Raw genomic sequence first — 18413 nt, 5'->3', positions numbered from 1 at the left:
GCGAATATTTTGTTGCAGAATAAAATGATATTGGATTAAACGGACCTTAAAAGTATGATGTAGAATCTTCAATACTTAAAGACTTCTTTAAAGGTCTTGTTTGGGATTTTCTTGATCATGTGAAAATTTTTAGATTAATTCTTGTGATTGTTTGGTTTATTTAAGAGAATTTCAAACTACCATAATTTTATCAGATATCTTACAAGCAATATTTTGTCAAATATGCCTTTTTTTGTCATAAACTGCCTCTGTTTATTTGTTGCAACATATGTCTAAAGCTGGATTTGTCATGGTGGTCATCATTGAGGTTACTCTATGCAAAACAATAGAAGAGGTATTTCGTCTTAAAAATCAGTCATCTACTTCTCAGTACTCAATGCAAATTTTTATCCAAACTTCTATCATTTCATTAGAGATGATAGAAAAAAATGTTTATTTTTTTGAAAAGCTATTTCTTGAGACTCTTCACACCATTGAGCAGGCGTTAGTCTCACAAGCATCCAGGGACCACCTTTGATTTAGCAACAGTTAGAATCCAGCCAGTCCATCCAGCTGACCATTGAGCAGTCTTTTAGTAAATCCAGCATCAGTTAAAGAAAAAAGCAAAAAAATCTTTACACTTGCTTTACCCAAGAACCAGGTGGCAGATGCTGTTAGAATGGCCAGTATTATCAAAAAGTTTGTTAAGTTTGTTTTCACGCTTAAGTGAACAAAAGCATCTGGAAACAAATAAGAGTGACACAACGATCAAAGAGCAGGTGGAGAAAATCCTAATGAAGAAAACTAGCTAGTCATGGTAATAGTCTTGAAAAGGCATGTCTCTGATAAAAAAAACAAAAAAACATCTTGTTGCATTTTTAAGGTCGGATTTTGCACAACGCTTGAAAGTGATCCAAGAACTTTGTAGTTAATAAGTAGTCTGGTCTGAAATTAAAAACTGCTTGAGTTACACAACCCAATGTAAAAACACCCATAGTGCAAACGCTGTTAAATCGGAGTAACATACAGTAAGAATCAACAGCTGAAATCTGAGTAAATGCAAATATTAAAAAGTAAACATGTAGTGTTTGCAATGTGTTGTTGTGTCTCCCCAATTATTATAGACACATGCTAGATAAACCAATACCCAACACAAAACAAAACTGAATAAAAATAAATGAAAAGCAAAAATAACCCTGCTAAATATCAATAAAACTTGGGATGAGCCAACAAATATTAAGTAGTTAAAGTTCAGTCATTTTCATTTTCTATAAAATGGGAATTATTTCTCAGCTTTAAACGGAGTCGGTTGTTTCTGTTGTTTACTTTGCTTTACATTTTTGCCCATAGGCGCATCCTGCTTTGTAGTCATTTTTAAGATTCTTTTGAAACCCCCCAATGAACAATCTTTTGTTGTATGCAGTCTTGATGATTAATGTGTAATGTGTTTACAGAATGCAAGGCCACTTTATGGATAATATTTGCAGTCTAAGCTTTTGAAGGCATTCCCACCAGCCACACCTCAGGGACTGACACACACTCCAGAAATGAGAACGTGATCAGCACATGAATTATGCACCTTCAACAACATCTGGGGAAACTCGGTAGAATCCACAGCTAGAGTATTAATGGCTACCTACACACTGAAATTATTTATTTGTGAGACACATTATTTTCTCTGATGAAATATTTTGCTTTTCTTAAATCCCTCTAGATCCCATGTATCTCGTTTGCAATAACACTTCATTCCCTCTTTTTATTGAGTTCTGGTTCATTCCTGGCTCATATAGACAGTCCTCATGTTTTCCAAGGATGCCTCCACATCAAAACCATGAAATTTAGGAAACCATTGCTGCTATCCAAAACAAACCAAACTCACTTTTACCAAAAAGGGTGCAACGTTTCAAGAATCAAGTCGAAACGTGTTAATGCTTGATTTGCTTCGGTCTATTAAAGCCAACCATGATGGATATTCTTCACCGTTGCAGATCATTAAAAGTGGAATATACCAGGTTGATGTTAAGCATCATGTAGAACACACAAGAACAACTGCAGATCTCAAGTTTTATGTTGTTGTTGTTTTGTTTTTTTCCTGTCAATATCCTTGCAATTGCTGCTACTGACTACCTGAGTTTACCTGATCCAGGTTATCAATTACCCAAAGAAACTGAGACTGATCTGGTAGAACCGAAGTTGTTCGTTACAGAGCAGACCTCATCTGTGAACTATACATCATAGAATCCAACTCCTTAATCACACATCTGTTGGTGCATGACAGTAGAAGAAGACTGAATCTGGAAAAAAAAAAAGAAATGCCTCTTAAAAGGCCCTTAGTTTTCCACTGTTAAACATCATTGGTTTTGAACATTAAATATTTCTTTGTTCTTGCAGGCTCTAATGAGGCCCTTAGCCCTCTTGTGATTGTTGCTCGACCCCAGAATGTCACAGTCGTGCTCGGCCATCCCGCTGTGATGGAGTGTATGGCGCAGGGCCTGCCCAAACCAATAGTGTCTTGGAGCAGAAAAGGTAAAACTCACGTTCAAGTTCACTCTAAATCTTTGTTGTCTGTGCTTAGAATGATGATTTCTTATAGTGCCTTTACTACATCCTTACTGTCTCTTATCTGGATCTATATTTAAACAGGATTGCTCCCCAATTACTTTTCATTCTATCTTGTTCCAAAAACACACACTTGTCTTAAAACCTAATGTAAATAATTACCTTGACATCTCTCTCAAGTCTGCTTCTGAATCAATAGTGTTATCTGTTTTCTGACGCACAGGACTGTCTCAGACTGCAAACATGTGAGGAGCACTCTGGCAGCTGTTTGTTTAGTACAGATAAGGCTTTTTCTTAAGTTATTACTTAAAAAATTAAAATCCAGCTGATTACTTCATTACTTCCCAACCTGTGACTAAGCCAGTGCAGATGTTTCAGTGAAACCATATTAAAAGAATTAAAAACAGAGTCATCTGTTGGTCAGTTTGTGAAATTGCACATAAAGATCAGCTTTTATTTCCCTGTAAGTTACCGTATTCAAAAGTATTCATATCTCCTTTTTTTGCAGCCTTTTTGGCAATCAGATGATCAGCTGTTTTTCAGATTTATGCCCCTCCTCTATTCAGATAAAAAGCCCATGTCCACCGATGTGGCTGTTCTTGCAACAAACCTGGTGATCCAGAACACGAGGCGTCACCATGCAGGAGTGTACGTCTGCCGGGCCAACAAAAACATGACAAATGATTTCGTCAACGCTTCTGCAGAGCTGCATGTGTCTGGTAAGAGCCCAGTTCTGCTGTGTATAGATTTTCTTCAAGCAATCACTTTGAAAACAGCCTCTGCACCCGGAGGATTCGAAGGGTGGTTATAGTTGAAAATGTTAAAGTAATCAGAAACCTTCTAAAAGAGAAACATGTTTTTTAACACTTCAAAGTTAGATGCAAAGGCATTAGAAGTGTATAAGGTCCATTTTTGAACCCTCCACAGCATCCCCAGTGATTCTCCAACATCCTGAGAGTGTGTCCCTCTCCAGAGGGAACACAGCCAGATTTCATTGCAACAGCTCTGGGGAGCCCCGTCCGGTTCTGCGCTGGCTGAAGAATGGCCAGCCCATCAAGACATTCAGGCGGGTGAAGATACAAAGCCCTGGGACCCTGCTCATCAACCAGCTGGCTTTGGATGATGGGGGCTACTACCAGTGCATAGCTGACAATGGGCTTGGCACGGCCTGTGCTACTGCTAAGTTAATGGTCACAGTAAAGGAAGGCGTACCTAGCCCTCCTCGTCACCTGTCCGTCACGCCCCACTCCAGCACCACCGCCCTTCTCACCTGGAAGAAACCTGAAAACAACTCCGATCAGGTTATTGGCTACTCAGTGCACTACCTTCTCGCTACAGGTTGGTGTTCTCCACAGGATTACCTATAAATAGTTGACCTTTGACAGTTATCCAGAATCAAGTGCTTTTCTGTCTTTTTCTCAATTAATAGCATAAAACTTTGTAAAGAATACAAAGTGACCAAATGCAGCCACATTCAATTTCCCTCCAAGCCAAACATTTCCAATAACAGAACTACAGGATTTAGTTGAAGTTGTGAGACTTCCATTCCAAGCATAAAACACTCATCTTTTTAAGTTTTTCTGGAAACATGGCCTGTAAGCCGTGCATTTTCTAAGCATTCTCTTTATACAAAAATAGCATTGGATTTATACAGTTGCACTTTTTTTCTAGGTTCTGATAATGTGGAGTATCAGTTTGTGATGAATAACGAAACCACAGAGTATTTGGCCAAGGAGCTCCTCCCACACACCGCCTATGTGTTTTTTGTGACGGCTTACTCTCACGGAGGATCCAGCGGCCCGTCTGAGAATGTTACTGTAGAGATGCTGGAGGACGGTGAGTGACTTGATTTATACACAAATAAACCAAAGGAAAATAAAAAGCTTTATAGGAATTAAAGGCGAATGAAGAGAGAGGTGTTGTTTTCTACCTTCAGAGTCTGGTATTGGACCAGTGGAGGTTTTGCTTGTGAAACTGAGCAGGCCTAAAGCACAAAACAAGAGTGTGGCATCACTAGAAAGCGGGGTATGAATGTTAAACTCTTATATTTAGTCTTTTATGTCCTTCAGTGCCAAGTGCTCCTCCTCAGCTGTCAATAGACAGTTCGTCCCCCACTGACATCAGGCTCATGTGGCATCCACTGTCCTCCCAGCACAGTCGAGGAGCGGTCACCCGCTACCGCATCGAGTACAGCACACTGAATCAGGGTGAGCAATCCTCATTGAAAACATTTTTATGACTCTGCATGTACCTCACACAAAATGAAGCCGTTTTTTTTTTTTGTTTACTGTCTTATTTGAGCTTTTTTTATGGTTTAGTAATTATCTGCAGAAATTATTTTTGTCACTGCTATCTCAATAGTGAGGAAAAGTATACAGTTGTTAAACGCGGAGACTCAGGAACTGGCAAGAAGCACATTAACTTGATTATCTTGGTAATGAAGTGCCCACTCGGAGCTGCATTAGTTATCCTGACTCTACTCTTTTTTCCCAGGATCCACTTTTATTTATCCAACCAACTCTCAGAGGAGCTTCTACTCTTACTAACTTGCTTCCTAAAAGATGTATACATAATGCAGATGCCGCACATTTGTGTGTATAGACTGAAGAAACTTTGTAACGGAAAGTATATATTTTTCTCTTAATTTGATCGAAAAGTTTAGTTATTTTTGTTTCCATTTTGTTCCTATAGCGGACACCATTTTTTCTGTGGAGGTGCAGGGAAACCAGACTCAGTTCACGCTGCGGGAACTGCAGCCCAACAAAGTCTACCGGCTAAGGATAGCAGCCGGGACAGGGGTCGGCTTTGGAGTTCCCTCTGAGTGGGCCCAATATCAAACATTAGCCCAGTACAGTCACAGTAACCAAAGCATTGGTAAGTGAAAAGAAAAAAAACACTCGTCAAAGCCACCTTGCTGCTTTTCACTCTGAAATGCATTTCCTGTTCATTTGTTCTCAGTTGCATTAATCTGTAAGTGCCCAAATTCGAAAAAGGGAAGTTTACATGTTGTTGTAATGGAGAATTTTCCACTGTTTGTTTGTAGTCAAGTATTGAGTATTGAGAAATAATTCCAGCTTTTTAAAAGTGTGTGAAAAAACAAAATAATATAACATTAATAGAAATCCTGCCAGTGGTTCTACTCTTGCTCTACTGACAGTAAACCTGTGAGCAAGCCTACAACTATTTCAAGTTTTATTCTCTTTAAGCAAAGATCACTGCTTGAATACAGATTTTAGTTTCAACCTTGTGTCACTAGATGCTATATCTGTCTTTTTTATATATAAAACAATGCTTCAAAAGGTCAAGAAAAGCCAGAGATGTTTTAAGAAAGTGATTAAGCTGAATACTGGTGAGCTCTAGACAAGGTTAGACTTCATCCTCTTCATCCTCATAAATGCAATTTCAAAAAGAAGCCATGCACCTTTTTGCTCCTTCCTACAATTGTATTAAATGTATAACAGTTTAAAAGTAGTCAACGTACAATTAGCCTTCAGATTTCCTGGAGCTTTGATACCTTTTGGAACGATAGACAAAATAAAAGTTAGTTTTATTCTGGAAACATCAGCTGCTTACATGTCATGTCTCTCTTGTTAGAGAGAAAGGGTCTTTGTCTCTTCTGCGTGGATCGGTTTTAGGTTTGTATCAATTTTATAAAAGACTCTGCTGACTTCAGTGTCTTTTGACCATACTCTGATTCTGAGTGTTAAAAGTTTCAGGTTTTCGTTTGTTTAATAGCCTTAAGTAGCTGCAATGGCAGCTTCAAGTTCTTAAAGGAATCGACATTCACTATAAGAAGTTTTCTCCAGATGTTTCACTACTCTTATTGGGACAGCACTCTGCAGTTGACAAATAACCTGAAGATCCATTCAAGGCACTCCTTTGTTTCTTCACTGTTGCAAGTCAATTTGAATCTCTTGTTTTTGGCTGTACTGTCCAATTTTACACATGCTCACTAACCACTTGACATAATACTACTACTAAAGTCTTAGCTTAATTCTCTAGTAAATGAAGAATACGTTCTGCTTTTGGCCTGTCTGTTTCAGTGATCTTTGCTCCCACTGAGCTAAAAGTTAAAGCCAGGGTGAAAACACTCAACGTGACGTGGCATCCCTCGCCCAACCACACCCTGGTCTCTGGTTACAAGCTGTCCTACAGAGAGATGGAGGCAGACATGAAATCCAGCGGGGAAAGGTCGCTGCACACCATCCGACTGCGAAAGAAGGCGAGATCTCACCTGCTCACCGGCCTAGGTGATTTGTGTTTTGCGTAAAAAAAAAAAGGAAACAGTCATAACACTCTGGTACTTTGTTTATTGTGGGACTTATGTTCTAAAAATAGATGAAATCTGGAAAGTAGTCAACTTTATTTATTAAACCAAAAATATGTTAAGGTTGTAAAACCCCTCACTGCATGCTTTATTTACTTTTCTCAGACAGACATGAACATTTTTACACTTTTCTTTAAACTCTCAAAGTTTAAACCTTCATAGAAAAATAGGTCCAGTTTTATGAAATGAAACAAGATCTGATTGCGATCTGAGATTTCTGTAGATTTGGAAAACTGCATGCATTCTGTAATGGAGACACAACACAGATGAGATTGATTGACAGTGTTGTGCACCCAATGAGAACGCAGAATACAATGCACTGTAAAAAAAAAGAAAAAGAAAAAGGCATGCAAAACTGCACAAAAAATATCTGTGAAACAGCGAGGGACCACTGAAATGCCAGCATCTGCACATTCTAGCTTCATTAGTTTGAGGGTGAAAACGTGTTTTCTGTGTTTGTTGTCAGTTGCTGACCGACAGTATGAGGTCAGAGTTTGGGCGTTTAACAAACACACAGATGGAGCCGCTGCAGTGTGGAAAGGAAGGACGGAAAGAGAAGATCACAGGGGATGTAAGGCAAACAACCACCTGTAGCATGTTCAATGGATGTAAATATCATCTTGACCTGAAAATATATTTTTTTAACAGCAAATCCACATATTCCACACCCCCCTCCACTGCCCCCCAGCAGCATTCAAGCTGCTGCCAACAGCTCCACCTCCATCTGGCTGCGATGGGAGAAACCGCGGTTTAGCAACGTCCGTATCATCAACTACACGGTGCGCTGCAGTCCGACGGGAACCAGCAACACATCCCTGGTGTCATACCACACGAGGTCAGAACATCTCAAAAGACAATTGATGCTTCACAGTGTCACTTAACCCCGCCCTACATTAACCCTGACGGACTGGCATGAACCAAATGAAAAATTAGAGAATGCTGCTGAAGATTGAATTTTCCGTCCTCTTTAGTACATTGACAGATTAGCGTATACTTATATTGTGCCTTTCTTCCTACAAGGACAAAGCGCTTTACAGTCACGGACCCAGTCTCACACACATTCACACACACATTCACACACTAGTGGCGGCTCCGCTGCCAAACACAGGCGCCCGCCTACCACCAGAGGCAAGGTGGGGTTCAGTGTCTTGCCCAAGGACATTTCGACTCATGGGAATCGAACCTGCAATCTTACGATCATGGGTCGACCGCCCTACCGCTGCACCACGGCCGCCCGATATTTATTTCCTCGACATAAATTCTTTTAAATCGGCTTACTTTACAAAGCTTGATCAAAAGTCTTTATTTGTTCAGTCTGACTTCTATTAAATTGAAATTAAAGATAAAAATATTACATCTTATGATATAGCTTTTTTTCTTTGCATAAAACTGGCGTCTAAAAAGGTTTTATTTGCTTTCCTTTTTATGTTTTGCTTTTTCACAATCTGACCAGACCTGAGCAGCTAGATTGTTGTTTTTGACTGTGACTTTTTCTTATAGCTGTTATGTATGTTTGATTAATATGTTTCTGCTTTAAATTTGTGTTTTTCAACATTTTGTTGGACTTAATTAGTTCTGTTTGCTGATGACACAAAGGTTTTTTTCTGATTTACCCATAGAAACTGTCCCAAAGAAAATGGACAAACTGAAAGCAGGGTTTGATTTAAATAATTCCAAATGATTTGTCATCATCTACATGTTCTTTATTATTCTAGGGAAAGGAAATTGGGCTCATTTAAACAAATGTAATACCCATTTAAACATGATCACATTCTGTAACAAGGAAGAAAGTAGAAAAACTACCGTAGTTTAAATATCACACACTATGTTGATCTGAGTAAAGTTCTTGTAAGGAGACAACTACTTTTAAGATAACATGAGAAGGGAAAATTGGATGCAAACGTTTGTGTTTTGCAGTTCTGCTCAGGAGATTCTGATCGGGGGACTAAAGCCCTTCACCCAGTATGAGCTGGCCGTGCAGTCTAATGGGGTGGACGTGGGGGGACCCTTCAGCAGCACCGTAGAGGAGTCCACTCTGCCTGACCGTGAGTTTCTACCATACTCAAAATATTTAAAGATACTGTGTGTTTGGAAAACGTTTGAAAAAAACACTGCAATTTGAACTCCCCCCCCCCCCCCCCCCCCCACACACACACACACACACTCGATAACTGAAAACACATTAGTTCCCACAATCTTTAGAAATTTGCTTTAGAAACTGAGCTCCCAAGCAGGTTTACGGCTCCGAAAATGAAATTGTGTCTGTTGATTCAACCACAGTTATAATATCATTAATTAGGTGAGAAGTGAAATATTTTCTTTTCAAACATGATTATAGAAATGTAATTTCATCTCAAAATGCTTGAAAAGCAGATCACATGTGCAAACTTTCAGTCTGTAGGTAATCTGCAAAATAAAGTGTGCTTAAATGAGTCTGCATTCATGTTCATTTTGTGCCAACCAACCGTGCTTGGATGGTCATTCTGGTTGGTTGCCAGAAATTAGAGGCTGTTAACTGGGAACAATAAGCGTCTCAGGTGTTGTTCTGGCTCTTATGTAGGCCAATAATTCTGTTCTGTCACTCAGAAGTAGTAGGGGTTCTTAATGCTGCCAGTCCTGCAGCTCAGTCCATCATTCCTCTCTTTCCTCAGCACCTGAGCCTTTTCCCATTCCCTACTGCTCTGCTTATCCCCTCTTGCTCTGTACCCAGGTGGCTGGTACAAGAGGACACAGATGGTTGTCGCACACCATGTCAAATCCCCCACTAAGACAATATAGGTTCCCCAGCTGCAAGGCCTCATTTCGGAGCTGTAATTACTGACCCGGTCCTGTGTTCTCCCTCAGGGCCTTCCACACCTCCAGAAGAACTGCAGCTGAATGCGCTCAACTCATCCTCTGTGTTGGTGAGCTGGCGCCCCCCACTGGAAGCAAACGGCATCATCAGCAGCTACAAGATTTTGTACAGTTGCAACCTCAGTGATCCAGAGCACATGTGGAATAGTCTCTCTCAGGATGGTAGGGTCCTAATATGAGGAACTAACTAGCTGTATTTTCGTTACCGTGCGCTTCAAATCTGTCTCTCTTTTTCCAGGGAGCATTACCAGTGTGAAAGTGCACACTTTGTCTGCTGGCACCCGGTACTATTTCAAGGTGGGAGCTTCTACTGAGGTGGGGTCAGGACCCTCTTCACCTGTAAAGGATGTTCAAACTCCCCATCCCAAATATGGTAAATGGTCAAGATTCATTCCTTTGGCTGACTTTGACCTAAGCTGTCTACTGTTTGTTGTATGAGTTTGAATAGATGCTTTTATCCAGGTTGATTCCATCTAAGTAATTGGTAAAAGAAAAAAAACAACAAATCATCATCTCAAAGAAAAGGTGATACACCTTTGATTTCATAAGCTTGATCAGATTTAGTCGACTTTTTTTAACCTATTACTTCTATTGAATAAAATGTAATCACGCCATTCTCATGACATAGATGGAGAAGTTAGAAATGTCAGTCTCTTAGCAAGAAAATCCCAAAATATTGAATAGAAATAGTTTGTATTTTTCTCAAAATAAAAAAACATTTTTAATCACTGAGTTCTTTATTCCTGAAATTGAATTTGTGTCTTGCAAAAATGACTGTTTTTTTTTTTACATTTTGCAACAAGTGGTGTTACAAATCTTTATTTAAATTCAAATTGTCTCCTTTTTTTTGTTCTTTGATATTTTCCCAGAGGTGGACATCCATGCACTGACAGGCATCATAATTGGTGTTTGTTTGGGGCTGATGTGCATCCTCCTGTGTATTTGTTTCAGCTTTCGCAAAAGCAAATCCAGGTATGCCGATTCTGCCTCAAATAAATGTCAACGTAGCTGTTGATTTCTGGATTTTTTTTCAGGACAGTTATTTTTTTTAATTAAAAAAAATCACGTTTAGTTAGAAAGAAGTAATCCGTGTTTTAAAGTGACTGCATCTGTCTTTGCACCAAACAGGGAGACATCTGGAGCACTGAACTCCACAGCTGTGAGTCCTCAGTACAGAAGAGTTGGATTCCCTGTTCCAGCCAATAAAATAGACTGCAGTGACAGCCATGAGTTAGATATATTGATGCCCCCCAGCTGCCAAGAATCTGCCCAGCCATTAGCAGAAGCGCAAGAATCAGAGAGTCTGATGGCAACCTCTGATCCAGGACAGGCTAAAGATGCATCTGTACCTGAACCCAAGGTTCGAGATTGAAATATGGGCTGTCGTTTCTGTAAACAAATATTCCTCACGTTTTCAAAGATTTTGTTAAGATCTCATAGTGATGCATTCTCCTCCCGCAGGCTGCTTGGAATGGCTCTGTCAGTCATAACTGGGTAAACAGAATCACAAAGTACAGAGACACGATAATGGAGGACTCTCCTGCACTCATTAATGGCGCTTTCAATATATTCATGACTGCAGCTGGATTGGTGAGCGAAGCATTAATATCTGCTCTGTTTAAGAACATTTTTTGCCATTTAGAATAATTGTTGTTTTTGAAAAAGTTAAATAAGTTAATAGAAAGGTCTAACAGAAAAGTCAGAAAGCTTTTTGTAGATATTGGCAAAAAACCCAGAAACATGACCAATGATAACCTAAAGAAATAAAATGTGTTTTTCTGAGTAATTTTGTCTTTTGATAAATAAAATATCAAGGCAGTGAAAATATCTATCTTTTTGCATGTTACTCATACCATCCATGTTTTTTTTCAGACCCCTAAGAAATTCCCTTTCAAAGAAAAAAGAGAATGAAACATAAAACTGTTTCAATTAATAATTTGATTTAGCCTCAAATTATATTTTTTAGTTTGATTATCTTTTCAAATGAACAGACTATCTTTGTTATGGGAGCTACAGCATAACCAAATGTTGTCCTTAGCAGAAAAAAAAGATCAAAAGTTGCTGAAATGTCGACGGTAAAAAAGAAAATCAAAAAAACATAAAATAATGCATGTCACTGAAAGCTCCAGGTCCTTATTGTGAGGTGTTAAAGCCTAATTTCAAAGTAAGCTAAAGCTCATGTGTGCTCAGTGAAAGTCTTTTTGACTATGAAGTGTAAATAACAATTAGTCCTCGGTTTCCTCAGCAGCTCAGTCAGCCATTAAAGAGTTGTATTGATTTCAGTTGAATTTCCAAATATAAACAACAGGGGCAGATTCTTATTCAGCTTAGTTCACTTGGTCTTTAAGGCTTTAGCAAAATAAATGAAGGACCAAAAAGACACAACAAAGTTCTGTTTGTCAACCCAAGGGCTAAACTGAAGCAGAACCAGAGAAAGACAGAGTGAGGATCAGGATGATAACTGAAGCCCTCATAGAAAAGTGACACTGTTTTGTTACAGGAAGTAGACAGCCGCCTGTGTTCGTCCCTGTGCAGTAACCAGGTGGAAGCGGAAGTCATTGTTCACTCTGAGCTGTCAGACCCCAGCAGGGAGAAGGATGATGAGGAAGAAGAGGGCATGGAGAGGGATTCTAACACCACCAGAGGACCCTCATCATTGGAGGTGAGCCAGCAAAGTTCGCCAGAGGAAGAGGAGGCTTTTGATAAGTGTTTGCTGGCTGAAAGTTCCTCATTTACTCCTTTGAAAACACTGGTGGCCAACCAAAATGGGGAGGCAGACGTGTCAGGACACCAGCCGCCTGCAGAAGCAGAACCCCGGCTGGACACGGGGCTCACCAACGGCTTTCATTCTCCTAACGCCAAACGGTCAGAGCATCTGGAAAATGCGGACTCCAAGCATTGCCCATGTGCATCAGGAAGGGCCATCTCTGCTGGGCTGTCCCCCGCCCCCTTTGTTGGCTCCGGTTTTGTCCATTCTACCTCAGCAGCACGCTCGTACCTGTGCCCATAGCCTCCATGTGTAGGATTAGTCCCACAAACTGCAGACTGTATTTGTTTTACAAAGCCAGAGGAATTATTTTCTGCTCTTCATGATTATTTTGCAAAGTTTTATATGAACTCTGAATCCATCATTTATTACAGCATATGGAGTAGGACATACTGAGTTTTATCTCAACATTTTCTATTGGTTTTAATCATCTCAGTATGTTTCCCTTCTCAGCATCTTTCCTGTTCATGTGCCAACAAAAGCAAGATGAAACAAATCCAGACTGGTGGGGTTTGGAAAACGCAATTCCCACTGTGTCACTCGTCGCTTTTTTTCCACTCAGGAATGAGAGAATCCTAAGGAGTGATGACATATTTCGGCAGTTCACCACCAGCAGCGGTAAAACGGGAGGTCGTGACCGCGGTGGCTCAGAGGTTTAAGCCCTAAAGAGTAATCCCAGTCCTGCTCAAGTGCAGAACATCCCCATCTCTCTTCGGCCTTCTGCTGGCTCAGGGTCCACACACATGCATTCAGATGCATACAGGAATCATAGCTAATTTCAGTCATGCATAAACATGTATTGACTCTTTTCCAGGAAGTAGTGCAAGCAGTCTCTCAGGTGCCTGATTATTCTAGGTGCATTTCTAACCTTTCTGTATTCTATGAATGATTGTATCCCACTAAAACATGTGAACGAGCAGAAAAAAAAGGTATGAGAGTACAACTTAGACCTTTGGTGTTTTTATTTTTCATAAGGCCATATAAAAATTTTGGGGGATTTCTTTTTTAAACCAATTTTGCTGTTTTATAGATATTGGATATCTAATTTTCTAATCAATGTATTTACATTTAGTATTGTCTTTTATTTTTAGGAGAACTTGGGGCAGATTTAACAACAATCCATCTGCATACCACTCCTATTTTATCTCCCGATTTCGGGATGTCCAAAGTGTGCACAAACTGCTATGCTATTCTAGTTCAGGCTGGTTTTCCCCTAAAGTAAATACATACACTTTTGTGCAGAGAAAAATATACCGGTAGCTTGATTCCTCAAGTCAGCTGATATAAACTCTAAAAAAAAATAGTTTGTTCTGCATTCAGTGGGTGTCCAAATTAAACAAACTTTTTGTATTTGACAAGAGACCAATGAAAAACACCCATCTGTGTTTTATAATGATCATCTTTCATTTTTAAATATTGATCATTCTTTAAAATAAGCTAATTGCTATTTTCTAAGTTATTTTTTGAAGTGACTTTTGGTTGACATGATGTTAAAGTGGGACTGGTGCATCTTATTTTTTCCCCAACATCACTACCTCAGTTCCTCACAGGATGGTTGTTGTTTTATTTCTAAGAATCTTAATAGCGCCTTTTTATAAAGACTTTCCATATGTCTTTTTTCATTTGTACAGCAATAGATAATTGAATAATAATCACCCAAAGCTGACTACTAAATTACTCAACATGGCTTTCAGTTTGCAAATTTCTCCAAAAGTTTCAAATGTTCACCCAGGTGGGGTTTAGGTGTAAGAAATTAAAGTCCCAAAGCAAACATTGAACTAGGAAAAATGGCAAACGTTATAGTGAGACTCCAAATACAAATGCACACTTTTCTGAACCTATTTTATGCTTTTCACTGTCAGGTTTAAATCATTGAAAAAGCATATAACAATCATAAAGACAAAGAAAAATAACACTGCTTTGACTAGTCGGTAAACTAGTGTTAAAGGTTCCATTGTCATCTTTTTCTTTCTCCCAAAGCCATGAAACTGTAAATGTGTTTCACCAGCAGCTGATGTAAATAATCACAATAAACTCATTTTTTAAATCTTTGTTGCAAATTAAAAAAAAAAATCTGGTCTTTATCATCTTATATCAATAAAACATTGAAATACAGTAGCAGTTCATGAATTAGTCGGTTCCTGTTTAAATGCTTTTGTTAGCTGATCAGACTTGTTTTGATGGGTTGTCCTGAAGTGTCATTTTTCTTTTTTCTAAAAAGAACATAATATGGTTGGGATTTCCAAAGTTCCATGCGAGTAAACCAAAGAGACCGTGCCTTTCAGCTGTTAAACATTGTGATGGAGGCTTAAAGTTTTGGGACCCGGAAAACTCCTGATATTTAGTGAGTTGACCTTTAACATCATTGTATACCAAAGAATTGTGGTGTGAAATGAGGACATCTGTCTGACAGCTGGCAGTAGACCGTTGTGCGGAAGGGCAATGATCTGAAAATACAGCAGCAAATCTGACTTAAGTACTCAGGCAGAAAAAATCTGGAAAGTTATGTCTGAATGAATCCCAGTTAGTTTCATTGAAGGAGGAGATGGTGTGAAGCAGTGCGGCTTAAACAGCCTTGGTTAAATTTGGCTCAATTTTTGTATTAAAAATTAGTTCTGTTTGTAGGAGTGGATAAAGACCAGATTTTTTTTATATAAATAGTATTTTATATGCAAAGGTAAAAAAAAAACTCATTGGGTCATACGCTTTATTATTTTGTATTTTTATAGAGTTGGAAAAATAATGCAATAATTTGCATTCCGAAGTCCTTATTTTATTTTATTTGTTTGTTTTCAGGACAAGTGGCCTCTTTTGAAGTAGGACCAAAATCTTAGATCTCATTAGAAAATGTATTGCAAACTACCATCTAAGAATTAAAAAAAGTGTATTTACTGCTTTCCTCAAAAATCTTTTGTAGTCCTACTGCTTTCATTGAAACCAAAACAGGTTTTCCGTTGTGATTTATGGATTGAGGGTAATTCTTTTTTGTTTTATAAAGTATAAAGCCAAATACCTTTGGGCCTACTGTCATTTTGATCCAAGCATTCTTTATAGAATAACCTTAAATTCTTTCATTATACCTACAAAAAATGCTTCCTTGGAAACCGAAACCCAGTCAGGAGTTTGTTTATTTATCAAACACAATACTAGTAACAGAAAAAAACATGCATATAACACCAGTTAATATACATCGAGTCTTAAAAACTACTTTAAAAAATACAATGTTTTGTTTTTAAAATAAATGTTAAAAAAATCACTTACTTCCCTAACCAGGGTTTTCTAGTCGTGGATTTAACATCTATCATCCTGCTTGTTTTACTTCCTGCTTATCAGCTGAACTTAGGTTCTTCTTGATTAAGTAGAGCTCAAACAAGCAATCCGCAGCAAGTTTTGAAATGACAGCATGAAAAGAAACAAGAATGTAGATCTTTGACAGCATAAATTAGCAGTAGATTATTCGTTTATCTCTGAGATTCTAACTTCATAAACCTTTTAGGTACAAGCTGAGTGATGTTTGGGTTCAGCACTAATCAATCAACTGCTGAATTCTTTGCTACACAATTAGAAGTCTCTCAGGAAGTCTTTTCCCACCATATAAAACATATTTTTATTCAAATTTCTGAAGTTTCTTTACTCGGTTTCAAAGAATAATAACCTCCACAAAGAATCTCCCAAAAGTTCAAAGTCCTTCATATAAATAAAGTCATTAGGCGGCCACATTGGGATGGTTTCATTTGATCATACATACGTACACCAATTATGGCGTCAACTTCAACAATACCAGTGAACTCGTATCTAATTTTGATACACTTGAATAGTTCTTCTTAAACCCCAGCTGCATTTGTCGCCCCCCTATATCTCACTAGACCCCATCACAACACCAGCTTCTTCTTGAGCATGCGTAACAAAGACACAGCCACCTCCTGTGATGGAGTTAGATGTTATGATGTACAGTCTGAGTTCTTTTATTTTCTTTAAATGCTGCTTCTCCTGTTTCCCTCTCGATGCAGTTGTGTCACAGCACGCTGAGCAGAAGATACTGTAAATGGTCAAATCAGCATCCAGTGTAAAAGGTGCATGCTTTGCTTATTAAAATAACTGCTCACATGTAACCACCATCTCTCTTCGTTGCCTCGAACAATCAAACCTTAATGAGGAAAACGTGTCATGCTCTGTTTGCAGAAATGATAATTACTTTGATAATTGTGTATATTTCATTCTCCTTTTGGAATGGTTTTATTAAACTATATACCTCATGTGGGTAATTTTTATTAGATTCCTATTTGTTTTTGGATATTACACATTTTGTAGCAAATAGAATGTACAGACTCAAATATCCTCTAGTTTCTGTGAGTTTATCAGAAGAGGTGAGTGACATTTTGTTTGAACTTCTTACTCATTGCAGTCAAAGGGATCGTCTTGACTAGCTTGGAATTAGCTAGTGAAGTAAAGGGGAACATTTGAAGGATATTTAAAATGACTTTTACTCTGAAAGAGTAGTACATTTTTAAATGGATGATTGAAAATGAAGCATGATGTTTTCTCTGTTATTATTTAGAGCTGGGGTTGCCCAAATACAGGCCCCGAGGGTCCTGTGTCCTACATGTTTTCCAACCAACCTGCCATTGAAGCTCCTTTTTGGCTAAACACATGTGATCCAGGTAATCAGCAGCAGATAAGGCAGGATTTCTGGAAAACCAGCAAGAGGCCGGCCCTCAAGGCCTGGATTTGGGCTCCCCTGATTTAGAGGATTGTCCTTCAGTGGATACCCTCCCTATGCAGGTCATACCTCTCAGCACAGGCTGCCAATTATACAAAAAAAAGAAGAAAAACAGGTTTCCTCCTTACTCAGGTGCTCCACCATTGCTTATAAACTGTAAATGGTTCACGCCAGCATGTCTAATCGGATGCATGTCATTTGTATCGCCATGTTGTCTTTTTTGCACAGATGATATCCTTTTGTACACTTTTTTGCCTCTGGTTTTTCTGTGCATTAACAGGGTCAGCTGGTGTTTCTAATGTCACAGTGGAGTGCCGTTTTCAGATGGGCTCATTTTGTGTGCATGCTCTAGTCTCTTTGCAAAAGTATGCAAACACTCTCCTGCTAAGTGCCAGTAAACAACCTGGAACAACTGTTTGTGATCATTGTGTACAGAGCAAGCCCTCATACCATGTTGGAGCACTTAGACTTGTGCCTGTTCTTGGGCCATGAGAAACATTCATACGGACATTTTAGAAGTTTATCTCTGTTAGTCTGAAAAGTTTCCTTGTAAATGGTAGTGACAGATAATACAAAAGTGTTCTTTGTTCACAGGAATGGTAGCACTGATGGCCTGTGGAATGTTTTAAAACTGTGTTACAATTTGTGGAAATGTACATAACTTGCAGCACCTGTGAAACATTGTCATGTAAATAAAAATATGACTCAAAGTATCTTTTCTTATTATCTTTCTTTCAGAAAGTGTACTAAGTGCAGCACATAAGGTAACTTATTTCCTGTGAATGTCATTCATTTTTCTATTTGGTTATCGTCAAAGCTTAAAATAAATCAGGTAATAATAAATGGAATTGATGTAATCAATGCATCAATATTAATCCTGTCTTTTCTTAGAAAATGCAATATTGTTTCCTCAAACCATTTAACAATACACTACCGGTACAGGTAACAGGATTAATACATAGTCTTAATGTTAATGAAATAAAAGCTTTCTTTGATATTAATAATAATAATATAGTTCATTTTTAGTAATGTTTTTAGTTTTTATGAATTTAATTGACTGCATTTTAGAACTTTGTTGAAAATAGTTTTTAAATCCACATATATATAAAAAAATAAGTTATTAGGTAGGTAATTTGTTTCATCCATTGGTTATCAATATTTTTAAAGTTAATTAAAATATATTAATTTACATATTTGATGTAAATATG

At 38.4% G+C, this 18413-nt stretch overlaps 1 protein-coding gene across 3 annotated transcripts in view; it reads left to right on the top strand.

Moving 5' to 3' along the window:
• igdcc4 (immunoglobulin superfamily DCC subclass member 4) overlaps positions 1-17918 on the top strand; it is a 54735-nt gene extending 36817 nt beyond the window's left edge. Inside the window, exons 5-21 of one of the 3 annotated variants that reach the window (XM_023953618.1) lie at positions 2371-2505; positions 3105-3257; positions 3466-3876; positions 4210-4374; positions 4608-4745; positions 5230-5412; positions 6582-6788; positions 7332-7436; positions 7514-7700; positions 8783-8910; positions 9710-9880; positions 9957-10091; positions 10588-10690; positions 10847-11078; positions 11180-11308; positions 12219-12380; positions 17044-17918. In XM_023953618.1, the coding sequence (XP_023809386.1) occupies positions 2371-2505; positions 3105-3257; positions 3466-3876; positions 4210-4374; positions 4608-4745; positions 5230-5412; positions 6582-6788; positions 7332-7436; positions 7514-7700; positions 8783-8910; positions 9710-9880; positions 9957-10091; positions 10588-10690; positions 10847-11078; positions 11180-11308; positions 12219-12380; positions 17044-17232 (2933 nt within the window). In that variant the 3' untranslated portion in view covers positions 17233-17918. Of the gene's footprint in view, positions 1-2370; positions 2506-3104; positions 3258-3465; positions 3877-4209; positions 4375-4607; positions 4746-5229; positions 5413-6581; positions 6789-7331; positions 7437-7513; positions 7701-8782; positions 8911-9709; positions 9881-9956; positions 10092-10587; positions 10691-10846; positions 11079-11179; positions 11309-12218 lie in introns of all 3 variants that reach the window. The other 2 variants (XM_023953617.1, XM_023953619.1) reach the window with 2 other exon arrangements.
• Positions 17919-18413: the final 495 nt, after the last annotated feature.

This window comes from Oryzias latipes, chromosome 3 (genome assembly GCF_002234675.1).
Source record: "Oryzias latipes chromosome 3, ASM223467v1".
Taxonomy (NCBI): Eukaryota; Metazoa; Chordata; class Actinopteri; order Beloniformes; family Adrianichthyidae; genus Oryzias; species Oryzias latipes.
Note: the sequence above shows the minus strand (reverse complement) of the source record. Positions and strands in the feature narration are given on the sequence as shown.